The sequence below is a fragment of the Chlorocebus sabaeus genome, chromosome 12 (assembly GCF_047675955.1).
Source record: "Chlorocebus sabaeus isolate Y175 chromosome 12, mChlSab1.0.hap1, whole genome shotgun sequence".
Classification (NCBI taxonomy): Eukaryota; Metazoa; Chordata; class Mammalia; order Primates; family Cercopithecidae; genus Chlorocebus; species Chlorocebus sabaeus.
The window spans coordinates 5,711,536-5,730,373 of NC_132915.1; the positions used below are offsets into that span (position 1 = coordinate 5,711,536).

Consider the following 18,838-nt stretch of genomic DNA (forward strand, 5'->3'; position numbering starts at 1 on the left):
ATTAATGTTTGGATTGTTTCTATATGGCTCCCCAAGTGGCCTTTCTGATAGAAGGAGTTCATTAGCTAAGTGTCTCATTATCTGCCTTACAAACTTGATTCCATTTAGAATGCTGAGAGGTGGTTACTTCCAGGCATATGTCTGCCTTGACCCTGACACTGGCTACCTGTGAAAATACCACCGACTCCCTCCTCCTAGATCACTAGGCATCAGCCAAGCTGGCCTGTCACCACTCTGATACCAACTTGGCTTCCCCTGTCACCATATTCAGTTCTAAATATCTAAACTACCTAAAATAGTGTCTGCCTACCCTTTTGAAAATATTAATAGGCAGGGCATGGTGGCTCATGCCTGCAATCCCAGCACTTTGGGAGGCTGAAGTGGGCAGACTGCCTGAGGTAGGGAGTTCGAGATCTGCCTGACCAAGATGGAAAAACCCCGATTCTACTGAAAATACAAAATTAGCCGGACATGGTGGCACATGCCTGTAATCCCAGTTACTCGGGAGGCTGAGGCAGGAGAATCGCTTGAACCCAGGAGGTGGAGGCTGCAGTGAGCCAAGACGGTGCCACTGCACTCCAGCCTGGGCGACAAAGCGAGACTGTGTCTCAACAACAACAACAAAGATTAACAGATGTTATTTTTTAGAGCAGTTTTAGGTTCACAGCAAAACTGAGTAGAACAGACACTCCCCAGATTTCTTTCTTTGCTGAGTGTCCTTTTTCTGGTACTGTGCAATGCTCCAGGCCCATCTCCTACTTTCCTTGCTCCAGTCCTCCTGGAATCAGCCATTTCTCCAAGGAGCAGCCCTGGTTCCTTTTACTGAAACATGATGTTAGAAACCAAGAACTGGGCTTTGACTGTGTTTGCTGCTGCTTAAAATGCTCCTGCTTGTAGGCTCTCTCAGCCAACAGAGCAAGGAGGTCTATGTGTGTATTATGTATACATAACATAACTACATTTCCCTTTTAACCAGTTGCATTAAGCTAAATATGAGTTCATACTGATGTCTTCAACTCTAATCTATTACCACATGGATCACTGTCACCACCTCACCTCGCTTATTTATTTGTAACTCCCACTCCAACAGTGAGACACTCGGCTCTCACCATCTGCCATACCATAACTTAATTGTTCCATTCCAGTCCCCACATACAGCAATGCCTGAACTGTTGACCCGTACCCCAATGCCTCATTTTTATCCCTTTACCTTGCATTATTCTCTTCCATCGCACTCTACCTTGTTTATATTCTGCATTTTATGATGATTTACATTTATTTTCTGTTTTCCTTCTTTATAACAACAGAGTCTTTCACTGCTGAGTCCCAAGCGCCTAAAATATGCACAAAGTAGGTGCCCAATAAAGTGGAACAAATGCACAGAAAATTGTAATGCTTATTATGTTAATTAAGCAGGTCTCAGGAGGTCCTTTCCTAGCCAGTCCTATGTCACTCAGCTTTGAGATACTGAATCTATTTCCATCAAAGTATAATCATAGCATATAATTTACACTTTTCAACTATTCAACTCGTTTTCTCCCCAACTGCTACAATTATAACCGCTTAACTAAAACAGTGAACTATTACAAACTCATATCGCCTATTTTTTCCTTTAAGGCCTGACTGTAACCACCACCTCCCTGCATTCCCACCCCTTGCCACCTTAAACCTCCTAGATAGACATTGCCAATCAGTTTACATTTTCTAGACATTTTGTATTCTGTGTGCTCTAATTACCTACTGATATTTTTTTCTCACATTTGTTAAAAACATGAATAACAATCAATATTGTAAATCCAAATCACAGAGTTAATGAGAAGTTATATAAACATTAGGCTGTTGATTTTAAGTTAATCTTCCAAAAGGACCGTGAAGGCACATAAAACCATTTCTGAAAAAAGTACACAGATTTGTTCTCTCTTCCTTAGTGAAAGCCTGAGTTTTCAGAACAAAGACACTAACAGAAAACATATGGAAAAGATCAGTAACGAGATGGAATCTTGGCTCAAATGCGGTCTGCCACGTTTTTCATACCAATGTCTCCAATAATAGACTAGATTTTTACAACTGCCAAAGCATCACTTGAAACACTGTATACTTTTCTTAAATGCAAAGTTTAACAAAATAAATCTTGTGAGTTCTTTGTAAAAAGCTAATGGAAAACACTTTTTTGAGGAAACAAAATGAACTCCAGGATTCACTTTATCTTATTAGTTTGTAAAAGCTTAAGAATTCCCCCCAAAATGAACTCTGAGTCCACTGCCAAAAGACACAAGTCAACTCTCTGTTTAGAATACGAAAACAGTGTAAAAATTAAACATTAAAAACAGTTAACTCTTACTATTCAGGAGAGACAGCTCTATGAAATGAAGAAACTTTCCAAATCTACAAAATAAAGGCAATAGCTATTGAGCAACATAAGCTTTTCATTCCATTTTATTCAATACTACAAAATTATTTTGTGCAATACTAAAAACAGGCATATTGGAAATAAACCTTTGGAGTGCAACCAACTGACTAATTTTATCTCAAAGGATAGTAGAAGGCATTCTAGTGGGTACATCTGCAAACAAGAGGAGAAATGAGATAGCTGATAGAAATGAGGATATAAGCCTTTGTATAGAAAAGTCATATACTTAATCTGTGTAAGCAACAACAATCCAGTGCCTTTTAAAAATAAACCGAATGCAAAATGTTATATGTTTCTAATCCTGATTCCTTGTTTTAACAAAGTACTGATGTGAACCTAGGTGTTGAACAACCAAGCAACTCAAGAAATTTTGAGTTCCAGGACAGGCGTGGTGGCTCACACCTGTAATCCCAGCACTTTGCAAGGCGGAGGCGGGAGGATCACCTGAGGTCAGGAGTTCAAGACCAGCCTGGTCAACATGGTGAAAACCCATACTAAAATACAAAAAATTAGCCAGGCGTGGTGGGTCATGCCTGTAATCCCAGCTACTCGGGAGGCTGAGGCAGGAGAATCGCTTGAACCCAGGAGGTGGAGGTTGCGGTGAGCCAAGGTTGCACCACTGTACTCTGGCCTGGGTGGCAAAGCGAGACTCCATCTCAAAAAATAAAAAAAGAAATTTTGAGTTCCACCTTAAGTTGCTGAGACACTGGAGTTCCCTGTCACAGTGGGCCTTAATTTGAAGAATTCTTTGGCATGAAAATGAAAATAAAAACAGTAATCAGTACATGCTGTTTCATTTAGTTTTGTTTGCCTTTCACATTAGAGGAAATTCTTGCCACACCTCAAACCAAAATTAAGGGGAAAAGAAAGAAGTAAGCCACATAAATCTGACCAAGAACACAAGCATCTTAATTTCAGTCCACAAAGTTTCATGTCATGAAAAGAAATACATAATTTTAATTCAACCCAAGTGTTTTCCAAGAAGATTGTATTTGCTTAAATTGCTACAGTAATTCAAGAGACAGCCCTGTCTGGACACAGAGTTACTGTGGATTTTTAAGAGACTCAGTTAAAGAATTTAGGAATTTCTGATTCATTTAAAGGATTTACAAATTCATCAACCCCTGAAAACTAAAGCAAATTGAACAGGTATGATAATAAAATAATTTTCAATTTTTTAAGAATGTATTCCTACTGTTAAAATTTAAAAAGTATATTGGATTTGCTTAATATTAAAATAGACTGCATCTATTATAAAAGCACAATTTTTGGAAGCAAAATTTGGTAAAAAAGTTACATTAAGCTTTTGATTAGGCTAAATGTTCAAGTAAAGTAGTATAATGAGTTTAACTTTCTCATTTAAGATTTACCCAACAAAAAAATCTTTGTTTAGATTTTTTTTTACTTTGAATGAAAGGAAAGATTCTCATGTTAAAGGAATCAATCTCTTCCTCTTCCTTAGGTCTCTTTTTCTCTGTGAATTATAAGTAACAAAGAACCAGTTAATGCCTTTGAGGCATACAGCTGAGCAATGCTAGTGATTCCGGTTGGGGGGTTGATGGGCATTTGTACAAATTTCACTCAAGATTTCCTCCAAATTTCTCTACGGACTAAATCCCTGATATAGAATGTTTGTCTTTTCATTTACTTCTTTCTCAAAGGGAAGATACAGATCCTCTGTCTAGTTTACCGAAGGATCTAGTTACTTTGGGTTTTAGTTAATTAAGATTTAAATGTATTATGGCTAAAAATAACTGAGGTAATTGTACTTTGAATAGCAAAAGAATTTTACAAAATTAAAATTTAGAACTTTTTTGGAAAAATCTAAATTATATAATAATATTTGCCTTCTTATATGCTAATTTCGATGGCATACAAATAAAAACAATTATGTCTTTAACATAATAAAATGTTATGAGGCTTTTACTTTAAAGTTTTCCTGAACAAGTAAATTATACCTCACCAGTAATTTCAATTAAAACTTTTCTTGATGAACACATAAGTGCTTTTCTCCAAGTAAGAGAAACATTATGACATAGATGCTTTTATTGCTATAATATGAAAAATTCACATTGAAAACTGGTAATATATATATTTTACTTTGTTCCATTCTTTTTCACATTTGTTATTTTCCTACTACACAATGTACTAGGAAAGTGAGGAATACAGTATATTGTGATGAAGAAATATTCAATAGAAAAAGGAATGGTCAAGCTCTCATGAATATGTTCGTTTGAAGAAATTACCATGGTGAAATAAATGCCTAGGAATAACCAACATTAGTGGAGGGAAGCATTTGCAAGACTTAACCTATAGCTTATTAACCAATCATTCATCCAACAAATCTTTGAGCACTTATAACACTGCATTGTACTAGATTCTGTTAAAAGATATCAGGAAATGAGATGATCGACAATGAAGTATACAATACTGCTGTGAGTTATCCTATAGAGAACAAGGCATAGATCGTAGAATGTGAAAAGCAGAAGTAACAAAAATATGTTTAGCAAATGACTGAGAAGAGATTAGTTGGGGAATGAAAAATTTGGATAAAATAAGCGATTGTTGTAACATGGGAAACCATCATGGGGAAAGAGTAAGAGGCATAGAAAATAATGAGCATATAGATGAAAACAGGATGGATTTCAGACCAGAAAACTGCACTTAATCAAAGGGAGTGGGACAAGATTGTACTACATGGTTAGAAACGTGGAGGGAGGAGGACAAGGATGTTTAAGATAAGTTCAGGTTTAGAAGACAAATTGTTCCTCAAGGAAAGACTTTCTTCTTCGGTGCTCACAAAGACCAAAAGCAGACAACATTAAGAATCTCTTTATTTTCAAAGACGCCCCAATCATGATGTCTTGATTCGAGGCCTTCTTCTTTTTTCCCCAAAATTTTTCATAGTTGTTGAACAACAGACTCTAATTCTCAAATGTAAGGTTGCTAACTGATGATGAGCTAATGTTCTCAACAAAAGGATAAAAATCAAGCTGAGTTTTCAGCCAGGTGCAGTGGCTCACACCTATAATCTCAGCACTTTGGGAGGCAGAGGTAGGCGGACCACCTGAGGTCAGGAGTTCGAGACCAGGCTGGCCAACATGGCAAAATCCCGTCTTAACTAAAAATACAAAAAAGTGTAGCCAATCGTGGTGATGCACGCCTGTAATCCCAGCTACTCAGGAGGCTGAGGCACAAGAATCACTTAAGGCTGGGAGGCGGAGGTTGCAGTAAGTGGAGATCACGCCATCGCGCCCCAGCCTGGGTGACAGAGCGAGGTTTTGTCTCCAAAAATAAAGAGTTAATATGTTGTACTATAATGAGCACAAGAAAATATTATAAAATTATATGTAAAATACCATCAATGAGTATAAAATGTATCGAATATTCTATATCCATTCCTATTAATCTCCCAAAGTCTTGGTCAAATGATATCTACAAAAGACTTTCCTGTCCCTCTGTAGCTGAGGTAAGCCGCTGGCCCCACAGCATTGCCTATCTCTGCTACAAACAATATTACCCTCTGCCTCAGATTAGGGTTCACTTTGTTGTATCTCTCTCTTCCACTAAGTTGTTTGCTCTTTACAGAAGGGACTATGGTTTCATGTCTTCTTCATTTCTGTATTCTCCACCAACTTAGCATAGTGCCTCACCACTAGAAATAATACAAGATAACTATAAACTGATATAACCCAATCAAACTAACTGCTAATATTTGTAAAGTGCTTCACTAAGCATGTTCACATATGGTAAAGTAGTAGAGTACAGTAGGTGAATAAGCATTTCCAAGCAGACCCACTGGGAACTTCCAGCCCAGCAAGGAGAGCTACTCTCAACACTGCCCTTTGGTATAAGACCGTAACTCCTTAATTCCACCTCCTTCCAAGATTCTCTACTTTTTCACTCGTGAACACTGACTGTAGTGTGAAATCACAGCCTAAATATGTTAATTCATTAAATTAAGCATTCATTCCCAGAGCACAAATTCCTTAGGTCAGAATTTAGGCCCTCCAAGGCCAAGTGTGGTGGCTCATGCCTGTAATCCCAGCACTTTGGTAAAAAAGTTACATTAAACTTTTGATTAGGCAAAATGTTCAAGTAAAGGCTGAGCGGGCAGCAGACTGGTTGAGCCCAGAAGTTCATGACCAGCCTGAGCAACATGGCAAAACCGTATCTCTACAAAAAACAAAAAAAAATAGCCAGATGTGGTGGCACGCATCTGTAATCCCAGCTACTTGGAGGCTGAAGCAAGAGAGTCACTCAGGCCCAGGAGACGGAGGGTGAGCCAAGAGTGCACCACTGTGCTCCAGCCTGGGTGACAGAGCGAGACTCTGTCTCAGAAAAAAAAGTTAGGCTAATCCCTTCAGATCTGGATTTAATAGTCTTATTTTGCTCCTTCAAGAGTTAACCAACCACATACCCCAAACACATCACCATCTGTTGCTTCTATGTTTTTGCTCATCTCTTCTATCCAGAGATCTTCTTCCTCACCTCCCTCTATGAGAACCTCAACATTCCTTCAAAGTCTAGGTCAAATGCCACATCTTCCACAAATCTCACAGAAAAGAAAGAAAAATGGATGTAATAGAGTTGCACAAAGAAACGTCATGAGTTTTCAAAAGCATATACTGTTAAAAAAAAAAAAAAAAACCATTGCTATTTTGGCATTTTCTTTTGGTAGGGATAAATATAAGAAAATAGAAATAAATGATATCTCGATCCTATTTTCTTGACTTAAAAAAAAGAAGCAAGGTCATCACCCAAAAATAATAATGGGGAATGAGTTATTAGAGACTTGAGAGAGGAAAGTTACAAAACAGTAGCATAGAAGAGAGGGAAAGAGGATGGTCTAAGGAAATGCAGCAGGACAGCACTTGAGGTTAGTGGTCTTGAATTGAGAGTGAGACCAGTCACCATGCTCCTGCTTTTCTTTAGTTACAATCAGCTGTGACAGTCAGGCTGTGAGTAGGTGGAGAATTGGAGTAACCAGAGTTGGAGTCTGGCAGATTGAAGGAGCCAGAAAGTTTAGGGCATGTGCAAAAGAGCAACGATAGTGATGAACTATGGGGTCTAAGTTGGTAAGAAGGAACTGACAATGTTGGCAAGGATGGATGAGGGACAGTGAAAAAGAGTAGAATCAATAGCTGAGGTTCCACTGAAATTGAAGAATTATTGCAGCTGGAGTTACTACATAGAGATAGTGGTCTGAGTGTGGAATACTCAAAATGGAGAGTATGAAGGGTTCCAGTAAGAGCAATGGCAAAACCCAGGATGCGGGCGCATGGGAGCAAATGGTGAGGAAGAATGAAGGAAAGTATCACTGCAGGAAAAGAGCTCAAGGGTCTCTGACTTCACCTGAATAACTACTTCAAATCCCAAATACACATAATAGTTACATTTATACATTTATAATTTCTGACAAGAAAAGAACAAGAAACTGAGATGTTTCTTAACCTTTCTCAAATGAGGTTCTGTCAAAGAAAATAACTTAAGTAATTATTCTCTCAATTATACCAATGATGAAAAACAGAACCATTCTAGATGAATAGGAGATAAGTCATTTCATTATATGCAACAATTTTTTAGGAAACTCATTCTCTCATGAAATCCTGGATAGGAAAAGTAGAAAGGTCTCAGAATAAAAGAGGTAGGATTTTTTTAAACGTTTTTCCTAAACAATACATTCATTTCATCTAGACAGCAGTTTTCAACATGCAAAGTACTCGTACATGCATAGCTCATACAATGCTAACAACCACCAGGTGGGATAAGCAGGCAAGATATGACACAAGGAGGCTGGGTGCAGTGGCTCAGCACTTTGGGAGGCCAAGGTGGGTGGATCATGAGGTCAGGAGTTCGAGACCAGCCTGGTCAACATGGTGAAACCCCGTCCGTCCCTACTAAAAATACAAAAATTAGCCAGGTGTGGTGGAGCGTGCTTGTAATCCCAGCTACTGGGGAGGCTGAGGCAGGAGAATTGCTTAAACCCAGGAGGTGGTGGCTGCAGTGAGCCAAGATCACACCACTGCACTCCAGCCTGGGCAACAGAGCAAGACTCCATCTCAAGAAAAAAAAAAAAAAAAAGACACAAGGCAACATACAAGATAAGCAGATAAGCAGCCAAGGTATAATTCAGCTATAATTGCAATTCTTTTATTGATGAGGCAAGAGGCAGATATGTTAAGTGACAGAAATGAAATGTAGGTTTCAGGCTTCTCATCTGGGACACAATTGACCCTTCCCTAGAACTTCAAGTTTCAGCACCAAGTGTTCATTGCGAAGTGTGCCCCCTTGCAATCCTGCTCCACACAATATCCTCCTCCTGCATTCTGCTGCATATGTATCTAATCCTCCACCAGACTTTAAACTCCCGGGAGACAGGGACAGTGTGTTTTTAATAATATTTGTATATCTAAAACTTAACTTAAATATATTAATGGAAAAAAGGAAGCTAGGAAGAAAAATGTAAAGACACTTGAATTTTGTAGAACGTAAACATTGTACGTCTTTAGGATTTAAAGTAGTTATTCAAGCAGAGTCAGAGACTAAATAATTGGATTCTGGAAACTGTTTCATGAGGAAAATTTGATGGTGCAATTAGTTTTGGACAGAAAATATTAAAAGGAAACATGAATACTATTTCTAAATATCTGAAATTATCACATAAAAGGGAGCATTTCATGTTCTTCTGAAGGGCAGAAAACAAATAGAAGTTGTAGAATCTCCCAGGCAAAAGCTCTCTAACTAAAATAAAGGTCTCTCCTCCCCCAGGCAGTGGCCATCATTAAAGGATCAGGTAATTCCAAAGAACACCCAGCATTTATAGTGGAGGGATCAGACTGTAGTTGAATGATGTCATGCTATCATCATAGATCTATACTCTAGTAAGCAAGGTAAACTGGGACTCTTAAAAGATGGTTACTTGGTAGAAAGTCTAGTATACCAGACTTTTGACTCTAGTTCAGTGTAATATGTGATTTAAAAAAAAAAAAAAAAAATCTCGGCCAGGCGTGGTGGCTCACGCCTATAATCCCAGCACTTTGAGAGGTCAAAGTGCTGGGATCACCTGAGGTCAGAAGTTAGAGACCAGCCTGGTCAAGATGGAGAAACCCCGTCTCTACTAACAACACAAAAATTAGCTGAGTGTAGTGGCACGTGCCTGTAGTTCCAGCTACTCGGGAGGCTGAGGCAGGAGAATCACTTGAACCGGGGAGGCAGAGGTTGAAGTGAGCCAAGACTGCGCCACTGCACTCCAACCTGGGTGACGAGGCAAGACTTCACCTCCAAAAAAAAAAAAAAAAAGAAAAAGAAAAAAAAGAAAAAAAATCTCACCTCATTGGTACTTAAACATTAATTTTGGTTTGAGGCCGGGTGTGGTGACTCACACCTGTAATCCCAGCACTTTGGGAGGCTGAGGCTGGAGTATCCCTTGACGTCAGGAGTTTGAGACCAGCCTGGGCAACATAACGAAACCTTGTCTCTACTAAAAAATACAAAAATAAGCGGGGCATGGTAGCGCGCACCTGTAGTCCCAGCTACTCGGGAGGCTGAGGCATGAGAATCGCTTGAACCTGGGAGGCAGAAGTTGCAGTGAGCTGAGATCGTGCCACTGTACCCCAGCCTGAGCGACAGAGGAGACACTGTCACAAAAAAAGAAAGAAAAAAATTTTGGTTTGAGCACTGCCCATTCTTTCTGGATATTCTTTTATATACAGACATAGGTATAATACATTTCACATAACTGTCAATTTATACAAAGCGTATTGAGTTTACTCACTTTCTCCACAATGTTTCCTTTTCTCCTTGCAATAGAAAAAAAAAGAAGAAGAAGAAGAAGATGGGTTTTTTAAGTCCAATATTTGCTATTTTCTTCTTTCTTGGAGTCAAAGTACATTGCCAATACGAAACTTATCAGTGGGATGAAGACTATGACCAAGAGCCAGATGATGATTATCAAACAGGATTCCCATTTCGTCAAAATGTAGACTACGGAGTTCCTTTTCTCAGTATACTTTAGGCTGTGTCAGTGAATGCTTCTGTCCAACTAACTTTCCATCATCAATGTACTGTGATAATCGCAAACTCAAGGCTATCCCAAATATTCCGATGCACATTCAGCAACTCTACCTTCAGTTCAATGAAATTGAGGCCGTGACTGCAAATTCATTCATCAATGCAACTCATCTTAAAGAAATTAACCTCAGCTACAACAAAATTAAATCTCAAAAGATTGATTATGGTGTGTTTGCTAAGCTTCCAAATCTACTACAACTTCATCTAGAGCATAACAATTTAGAAGAATTTCCATTTCCTCTTCCTAAATCTCTGGAAAGACTCCTTCTTGGTTACAATGAAATCTCCAAACTGCAGACAAATGCCATGGATGGGCTAGTAAACTTGACCATGCTTGATCTCTGTTATAATCATCTTCATGATTCTCTGCTAAAAGAGAAAATCTTTGCCAAAATGGAAAAACTAATGCAGCTCAACCTCTGCAATAACAGATTAGAATCAATGCCTCCTGGTTTGCCTTCTTCACTTATGTATCTGTCTTTAGAAAATAATTCCATTTCTTCTATACCCGAAAAATACTTCGACAAACTTCCAAAACTTCATGCTTTAAGACTGTCACACAACAAACTACAAGACATCCCATTTAATATTTTTAATCTTCCCAACCTTGTAGAACTCAGTGTTGGACACAACAAATTGAAGCAAGCATTCTATATTCCAAGAAATTTGGAACACCTATACCTACAAAATAATGAAATAGAAAGTATGTAGACTTTTATTGTGTTTTAAAGAGAGAAAGAATGGAATTCTCATCTTTTAAGGAAAAAAATATTTAGTAAGCTATGCTTTAGACATTGTGGAAAATGGTTGTTTTGAAGTTGCTTGAGGGAATGGCAGAAATTTGCCCCAGAGAAATGTGTGCTATTCAGTTTATAGTCCTTTCTATTAAATTGTATTGCCTTAAATATTGAGAAATAGGCTGGGCACAGTGGCTCATGCCTGAAATCAGAGCACTTTGGGAGGCTGAGGCGGGTGGGGTGAATCACTTGAGGCCAGGAGTTCGAGGCGAGCCTGGTCAATATCGTGAAGTCCCATCTCTACTAAAAACAAAAAAATTAGCCAGGCATGGTGACGTGCGCCTGTACTCCCAGCTACTTGGGAGGCCAAGGCATGAGAGTTGCTTGAACCCGGAAGTTGCTATGAGCTGAGATCATGCAACTGCTTTCTGACCTGGATAACAGAGCAAATCTGTGTCAAAAAAAAAAAAAAATATATATATATATATATATATGTGTGTGTGTGTGTGTATACATAAAATATAGAGAGAGATAAATAATAGAGTATATGAAGAAAAATGAGTATCCTAAGTAGTGGGATTGTAGATAATTTTTTTTGAGATTGTTCTACTAGGACTTTATTAATCAGAAAAGCCAATGAAGCCATATATATTTTGGTAATACAAAACTCATTTATAATTTAATTTTCTTCATTTTATTATTTGATTAATGTAAAAAAGAAATCTAATTCAATTTATAAGTATTTTAATTAATTATATCCCATACAACATAAAATCTAACACAGAATTATGGTCATAACTGTGGATTATACCTTATAAAGCAAGATTAATTTTTAATTTATTTCTTTCAGAGATGAATCTTACAGTGATGTGTCCTTCTATTGACCCATTGCATCACCACCATTTAACATACATTCGTGCGGACCAAAATAAACTAAAGGAACCAATAAGCTCATACATCTTCTTCTGCTTCCCTCATATACACACTATTTATTATGGTGAACAAAGAAGCACTAATGGTCAAACAATACAACTAAAGACACAAGTTTTCAGGAGATTTCAAGACGATGATGATGAAAGTGAAGATCACGAGAGCCCAGAACAAGAAGGAGCAGAAGGGCACTTTGACCTTCATTATTATGTAAATCAAGAATAGCAAGAAACCATATAGGTATACACTTATGACTTCATAGAACCTATACTTAATATAGTAAATCTAAGTAAACATGTATTACTCAAAGTAATATATTTAGAATTATGTATAAGATCAGAATTGAATTTAAGGTGGTGACATCTGCATCATTTCATAGGATTAGAACTTATTCAAAATAATGTAAATCTTTAAAAATATAAATTAGAATGACAAGTGAGAATCATAAATGTTAATGGTTTCTTACGCTTTTTTAAAATACAGAAATATCATGTTAAAAAAAGCGAGTGTATCATTTCTATTAACAGTAATTTTTCTAAAAATGAGGAAGTAGCATTAGCAGTAAAGACCCAGAGGTCATGACCTTTTTGATCACTCTGAGAACAATATTTGAATGACAGGAGGGCATATTAATGTAACAAGCATTCATTTAAGGAATAGACCATTTTCTTTGACCTCTTCTCCGGAAAAGCTTTCACACTGGTGTTTGGGATCTCATCATTACGACATCCATCCCGCTATCTCACCACACAATGCATAGAGTAATATTTTTGATTTGTAAGAGGCCATCCAGTTACTAAGGACCCAAGGCATACAGATTCACAAAATTAACTGATCTTTTTGCCTCAAAGTACCCAAACAACAAAATTATAAAGCTGTATTTGGACAACTAAAAGACACCAAACTATCTCACTGCAATTGGTATTTTAGCAAATTTCAGCAACTATCCAAAACAATGTTATTGTGTTCCATTTTAACTGGGGTAAATGTTTTTGTAATAAATACAACCATAGAAAGGCTTCTTTGTTACAAAATGATTTGCAAAGAAATAACTGCTTTGTTCACAAGATTAAATGTTGGCAAAATAAAGTTCTAATGATAATATTAAACACTTTATGCTTATCAGCCAATATCTACAGTAAAGCTAAAATTGAATACAGTTCCTTTATAATTTGAATGACAGGTTTTAACATCTTTAAAACCTTAAAAATCACTTTTAAGTATTTTAAGTGTGCCTTACAATGGTGATTATCTAACTGCTGCCATGAACTCTCTTGATATACCATGCTAACGTTTCACAGAATTTCTCAGATAAGGGACAGATAACAATGTAGGGCTGCCTATATAAATGATAACAATTCTGACAATATGCAATGGACAGACAAGTCAAACTATATTTCAGAAGTAGTTTTCAAGCTTGCAAGTCTTTTTTTTTTTTTTTCTGGGAATACCAGTTTAAAGTGAAGTCTTTAATGCTGTTTATATCTTTGAGGAGATTATTAGCATTATCAGAACCAGAACACCCATCTGTTCCCAGGGACAAACTCAAGAATCCAGGATGAATATGAACAAGACTCCATTCATTCGTCTAATCAACATTCATCAAGTCCTTTCTTATATAGGGCTTGGCAATAAGGGATCAATAAACAAAGTACAACGTGCAACTATGATGCTACAATATGGGCAAAACACACTTTCAACAGAAGTTTAAAAAAAAATCTTAAGGCCTACCTCCCTTTTCTTGCAATTTTTAAATACAGGGTATAAATTCAAACATTATGAGTTAACATGTGGAAAATACTATGAATGTTTTAGAAAATAAAGATAAGACAATTTCTAACCTAGAGCAATTTAAAATTTATAAGCCATTAGGGAAATGCAAATAGATGAGATAGCACTACATGCTCACTAGGATAGCTGAAATCAAAAGGCAGACAAATAACAAGTGTTGGCAAGAAGTGGAAAAACTGGAGCCTTCATACACCTTTGGAAGGAGTGTAAATGCTGCAGCTGCTTTGGAAAACAGTATGGAAGTTCTTTAAAAAGTTAGTTACATATGGCTGGGCGCGGTGGCTCACGCCTGTAATCCCAGCACTTTGGGAGGCCAAGGTAGGTAGATCACCTGAGGTCGGGAGTTTGAGACCAGCCTGACCAACATGGAGAAACCCCATTTCTACTAAAAATACAAAATAATTAGCCAGGCCTGGTGGCACATGCCTGTGATCCCAGCTACTTGGGAGGCTGAGGCAGAATTGCCTAAACTCAGGAGGCGGTGGTTGCGGTCAGCCAAGATCACGCCATTGTACTCCAGCCTGGGCAACAAGAGCAAAACTCCATCTCAAAAAAAAAGAAAAAGAAAAAGAAAAAAAAAGTTAGTTACATACAACCCAGAGATTCCATTCCTAAGTATACACCCAAGAGAACTGAACATACATGTTCACACCAAAATTTGCATATAAATGTCCATAGCATTATCCACAAGGTAGAAACCACCTGCATGTCCACCAATGGATAAACAAAATGTGGTATATCCATTTAGTGGAATATTATTCAGCCACATCCAAAGGTAGAAACCACCCAAATGTCCATTAATGGATACACAAAATGTGATATATCCATATAGTGGAATATTATTCAGCAATAAAAAGTAATGAAGCACTGACATATGCTACAACAGGGATAAATCTTGAAAACATTATGCTCAGTGAAAGAAGTCAGTAGTAAAAAGACACAAATTGTATGATTCCATCTATATGAAATGTCCAGAACTGGGAAATCCATGGAGACAAAGACTATTGGTTGCCTAGAGCTGGGGAGCATGGGAATGGGGGAAAGTGAGAATTGCTAATGGGTATATGGTTTCTTTTCTGGAGTAATGAAAATGTTTCAAAATTGACTGTGGTGATGGTTGTACAAATCCAAAAACACTAGGCACTATTAAGTTGTATACTTTAGGCTGGGTGCAGTGGCTCATATCTGCAATCCCAGTGCTCTGGGAGACCGAGGTGGGAGAATTGCTTGAGGCCAGAAGTTCAAGACCAGCCTAGGCAACACAGTGAAAACCTGTCTACAAAAAAATTAAAAATTAGCCAGGCATGGTGGTGCATACTTGCAGTCTTAGCTATTCGAGAGGCTGAAGCAGAAAGACTGCTTGAGCCCTGGAGACCAAGGGTGCAGTGAGCCATGATTGTGCCTCTGCACTCCAGTCTGGCAATAGAGTAAGAACCCGTCTCTTAAAAAAATAATAAATAATTAAATTATATACTTTAAAAGGATGAATTGTATCGAATATGACTTATCTCAATAAAACAGTTATTTGAAGAATTTAATAAAGAGATCAAACAACTCACTCTAACATAAGGAAGAAATAAAATGCTAAAGTGGCAATAACTATCAAAAACTGTATAAGCACAGACACCATAACTTTCACATCTGGCGAGGACCTGGAGAAGTAGTTGAAGGCTCCCAGGAAAAAGTTAATGTGTGGCAGGAATTGACTGGCAAAAGTGGAGAGAACAAGCTCCTGACGGGAGTTAATATAAAGACATGGTAATTACTTGTTTCACTTCTTGCACAGTTTAAAAGATTGAAAACCCTTCTTTTTTCAGAGCTCTGGAGTTTCAATTTGTATCGCCTTCTAAATGAATAAAAGAAAATATATTTCAATTCTCAAGTAACAGCCTTAGCAAATAATAAAATTGCAATTCAAATTTAGCAGTTCTGGCCTGGCATGGTGGCTTACACCTGTAATACCAGCACTTTGGGAGGCTGAGGTGGGCTGATCGTTTGAGCCCAGGAGTTCTAGACCAGCCTGGGCAACATGGTGAAACTCCGTGTCTACTAAAAATAGAAAAATTAGCCAGGCACGGTGGCCCATGCCTGTAGTCCCAACTACTTGGGAGAATGAGGTGGGAGGATCGTCTGAGCCTAGCAAGTGGACGCTGCAGTGAAATGAGACCATGCCACTGCACACTAGCCTGGGTGTCAGGGTGAGATCCTGCTTCAAAAAACAAAAACAAATTTAGCAATTCAAAACAAGGAATCTGGCTGGGTGTGATGGCTCAAGCCTGTAATCCCAGCACTTTGGGAGCCCGAAGTGGGTGGATCATGAGGTCAGGAGATTGAGACCATCCTGGGTAACACGGTGAAACCCCATCTCTACTAAAAATACAAAAAATTAGCCGGGTGTGGTGGCGGGCGCCTATAGTCCCAGCCACTCCGGAGGCTGAGGCAGGAGAATGGTATGAACCCGGAAGGCGGAGCTTGCAGTGAGCCGAGATCGCGCCACTGCACTCCAGCCTGGGAGACAGAGCAAGACTCTGTCTCAAAAAAAAAAAAAAAAAAAAAGAAAAAGAAAAAAAAAAGGAATCTCATACAAGAGCTATGTGGGTATAAAGCATAACAGGACACTTTTAAGCTAGGTGACTTTGAGTGAGTTATTTAGTTTGTATCTTTCTTTGTTTAAAAAAAAAGATGGTTTCCATATGGTCCTTATAAATAATAGATACAATAAAGCACACAAAGTGCACATGAGTTTCAGGTATCAAGTAAACAGTAAGGCTCACTGTAGCACATCTGGCCCAGCAGCCCCCAGATTCAGATGCTGCACACTCCTGGGTGCTCACACTGTTTTTCCTGGCACACAAAACAGAGTAAGCATCTCTTCGAGTTCCTTCCAACATTTTACTCATACAAAAGATTAGTGGACAAGAGAGACTATGAAGGGTTTCATTAGGGTGCTTAAATCATGTATCTCACAACTTCACAATCACTATTGGATACTGCAGCTTTTCAAAGCACCATCGGGACGGCCCACCAGGGTGAGGATGGCAGGGTTCCCTCCACCCCCTCACAAGGCACTGGGTTGCTGGCTTCCCTGCCCCAGAGTGTGGTCAAACTCCTACTGTTTATTAGCAAGAACAGTTTAACTCTGCTCTGGCTCCTCCCTGTAAAAGTGCATATAAATAAATGCATCCCGCGTCCTCTAGCTCAGGGCCCAATGAGGAGACAGATTAACAATCACTTTTTGGTACTTGAAAATGCCTTAACTCAAAGCTGCCTAAGTCTTCTTATTAAAAACAAAACAATGAGGCTGGGCATGGTGGTTCATGCTTGTAATCCCAGCACTTCGGGAGGCTGAGGTGGGTGAAACACGAGGACAGGAGATTGAGACCATCCTGGCTAACATGGTGAAACCCTGTCTCTACTAAAAATATAAAACATCAGTCGGGCGTGGTGGTAAGCACTTGTAGTCCCAGCTACTTGGGAGGCTGAGACAGGAGAATTGCTTGAACCCAGGAGGCAGAGGTTGCAGTAAGCTGAGATCGCACCACTGAGCTCCAGCTTGGGTGACTGAGCGAGACTCCGTCTCAAAACAAACAAAAAACAAAACAAAACAAAGAAAAACCTCAATGCTTTCCCTGGGAGACAATGAATAAAGTATTTTCTTCAAATAGTACATCAAGACTGCACAGTTACCTATCAGAGGTACAGCCTAAACCAGTTAATTTGATATTTACAGCAGGAAATAAAAATGTGAAAATTCATTTATTATTTTTCTCATTTTACTACCAAGTATTTAGTTATGTTAGCTAATAGGCTAAACTGTAACTATTAACAAATAAGCCCAAGTTGCACCATAAACCCAAGTTTAATTAACAAATATAAATGCACAATGAACATACATTTAACTTTTAGAAAGGAAATTTTAAGAAGGATACTTCATAAATTTGTTCACGATAATACTGGTTGAGAATGTTTAGCCAATGTTTAAGTATTACCTGCAACATTACACATTTTCACTCGATTTCTCAAGCCTGGGAGCACTAAACTAAAATACAGATGTATGCATATTATATAACACACTTAACCAGCTCCATGAGGTAAAAAAGAAAAGAGAAAAAATAAACCTTGTCTGTTCTATATAATTTTTCTGTTTTAAGAATTCATATGTCCCCAAGGATGGCTAGACCGAAAACCCTGGTTTCCTGATTCTAAATCCATTTCTTCTACATCTTGGAAATAAGGCATAAGAGCAGCTGGAAACAAAATTAAATCATAACAGCTAAACATCTGAAGTTTCTTATATGTTCCAATATTCTAAATAGATATAACTATGCCAAGTTATAAATCTGTCTAGTTGTAAATATCGTAACATCATGGACACATCTTGCATCACTTTACATGTTTAGGTTATGAATTCACTATACAGAGATTTATGTACTACTGAGAAAAACTAAATTAACAAATAAGATATAATTTTACCATGAGTTCTTCCTTACATTGAGTCATAATTCCTCTCCATATAAATTTGACCCTTTAGTCTGGGAAGTAAAATACATGGGTTCTCGTATTTCTTGTTTGAACAAACAATTAGGCTTCAAGGATAAGTATGAGATTTAAGACGGAGATCCAAACCACAGACTTTCCACAAAATCCAGAATGCTGTATTTAAAAGGGTCTACGTGTATCTAATAACTCAGCAGTTCTCAATAGGAATGATTTTGCTTCCCCAGCCCCCACCCATTAGTGGACGGCTGGCAATGTCTGGAGACGTTTTTGGTCATCACAAAGTGGGGGTGGAGGTGGGGTGCAACTACTGGCACCTAGTGGGCAGAGGGCAGAGGTGCTGCTAAACATCCTACAACGCACACAAGACAGCCCCCACAACACAGGATTATCAGGTCCA

The 18,838-nt window shown here is 38.2% G+C and overlaps 2 protein-coding genes across 2 annotated transcripts in view; one reads left to right on the forward strand and one right to left on the reverse strand.

Annotated features, from left to right (window-relative positions):
- Nucleotides 1-18,838, reverse strand: part of CENPP (centromere protein P) — a 269,089-nt gene that overhangs the window by 169,283 nt on the left and 80,968 nt on the right. The window lies entirely within an intron of this gene.
- OMD (osteomodulin) lies at nucleotides 3,211-13,259 on the forward strand. The gene is given in 4 exon segments (XM_007969746.3): nucleotides 3,211-3,559; nucleotides 10,223-10,410; nucleotides 10,413-11,186; nucleotides 12,071-13,259. Coding segments are annotated over 3 exon segments (1,242 nt in total). The 5' UTR covers nucleotides 3,211-3,559; nucleotides 10,223-10,247; the 3' UTR covers nucleotides 12,376-13,259.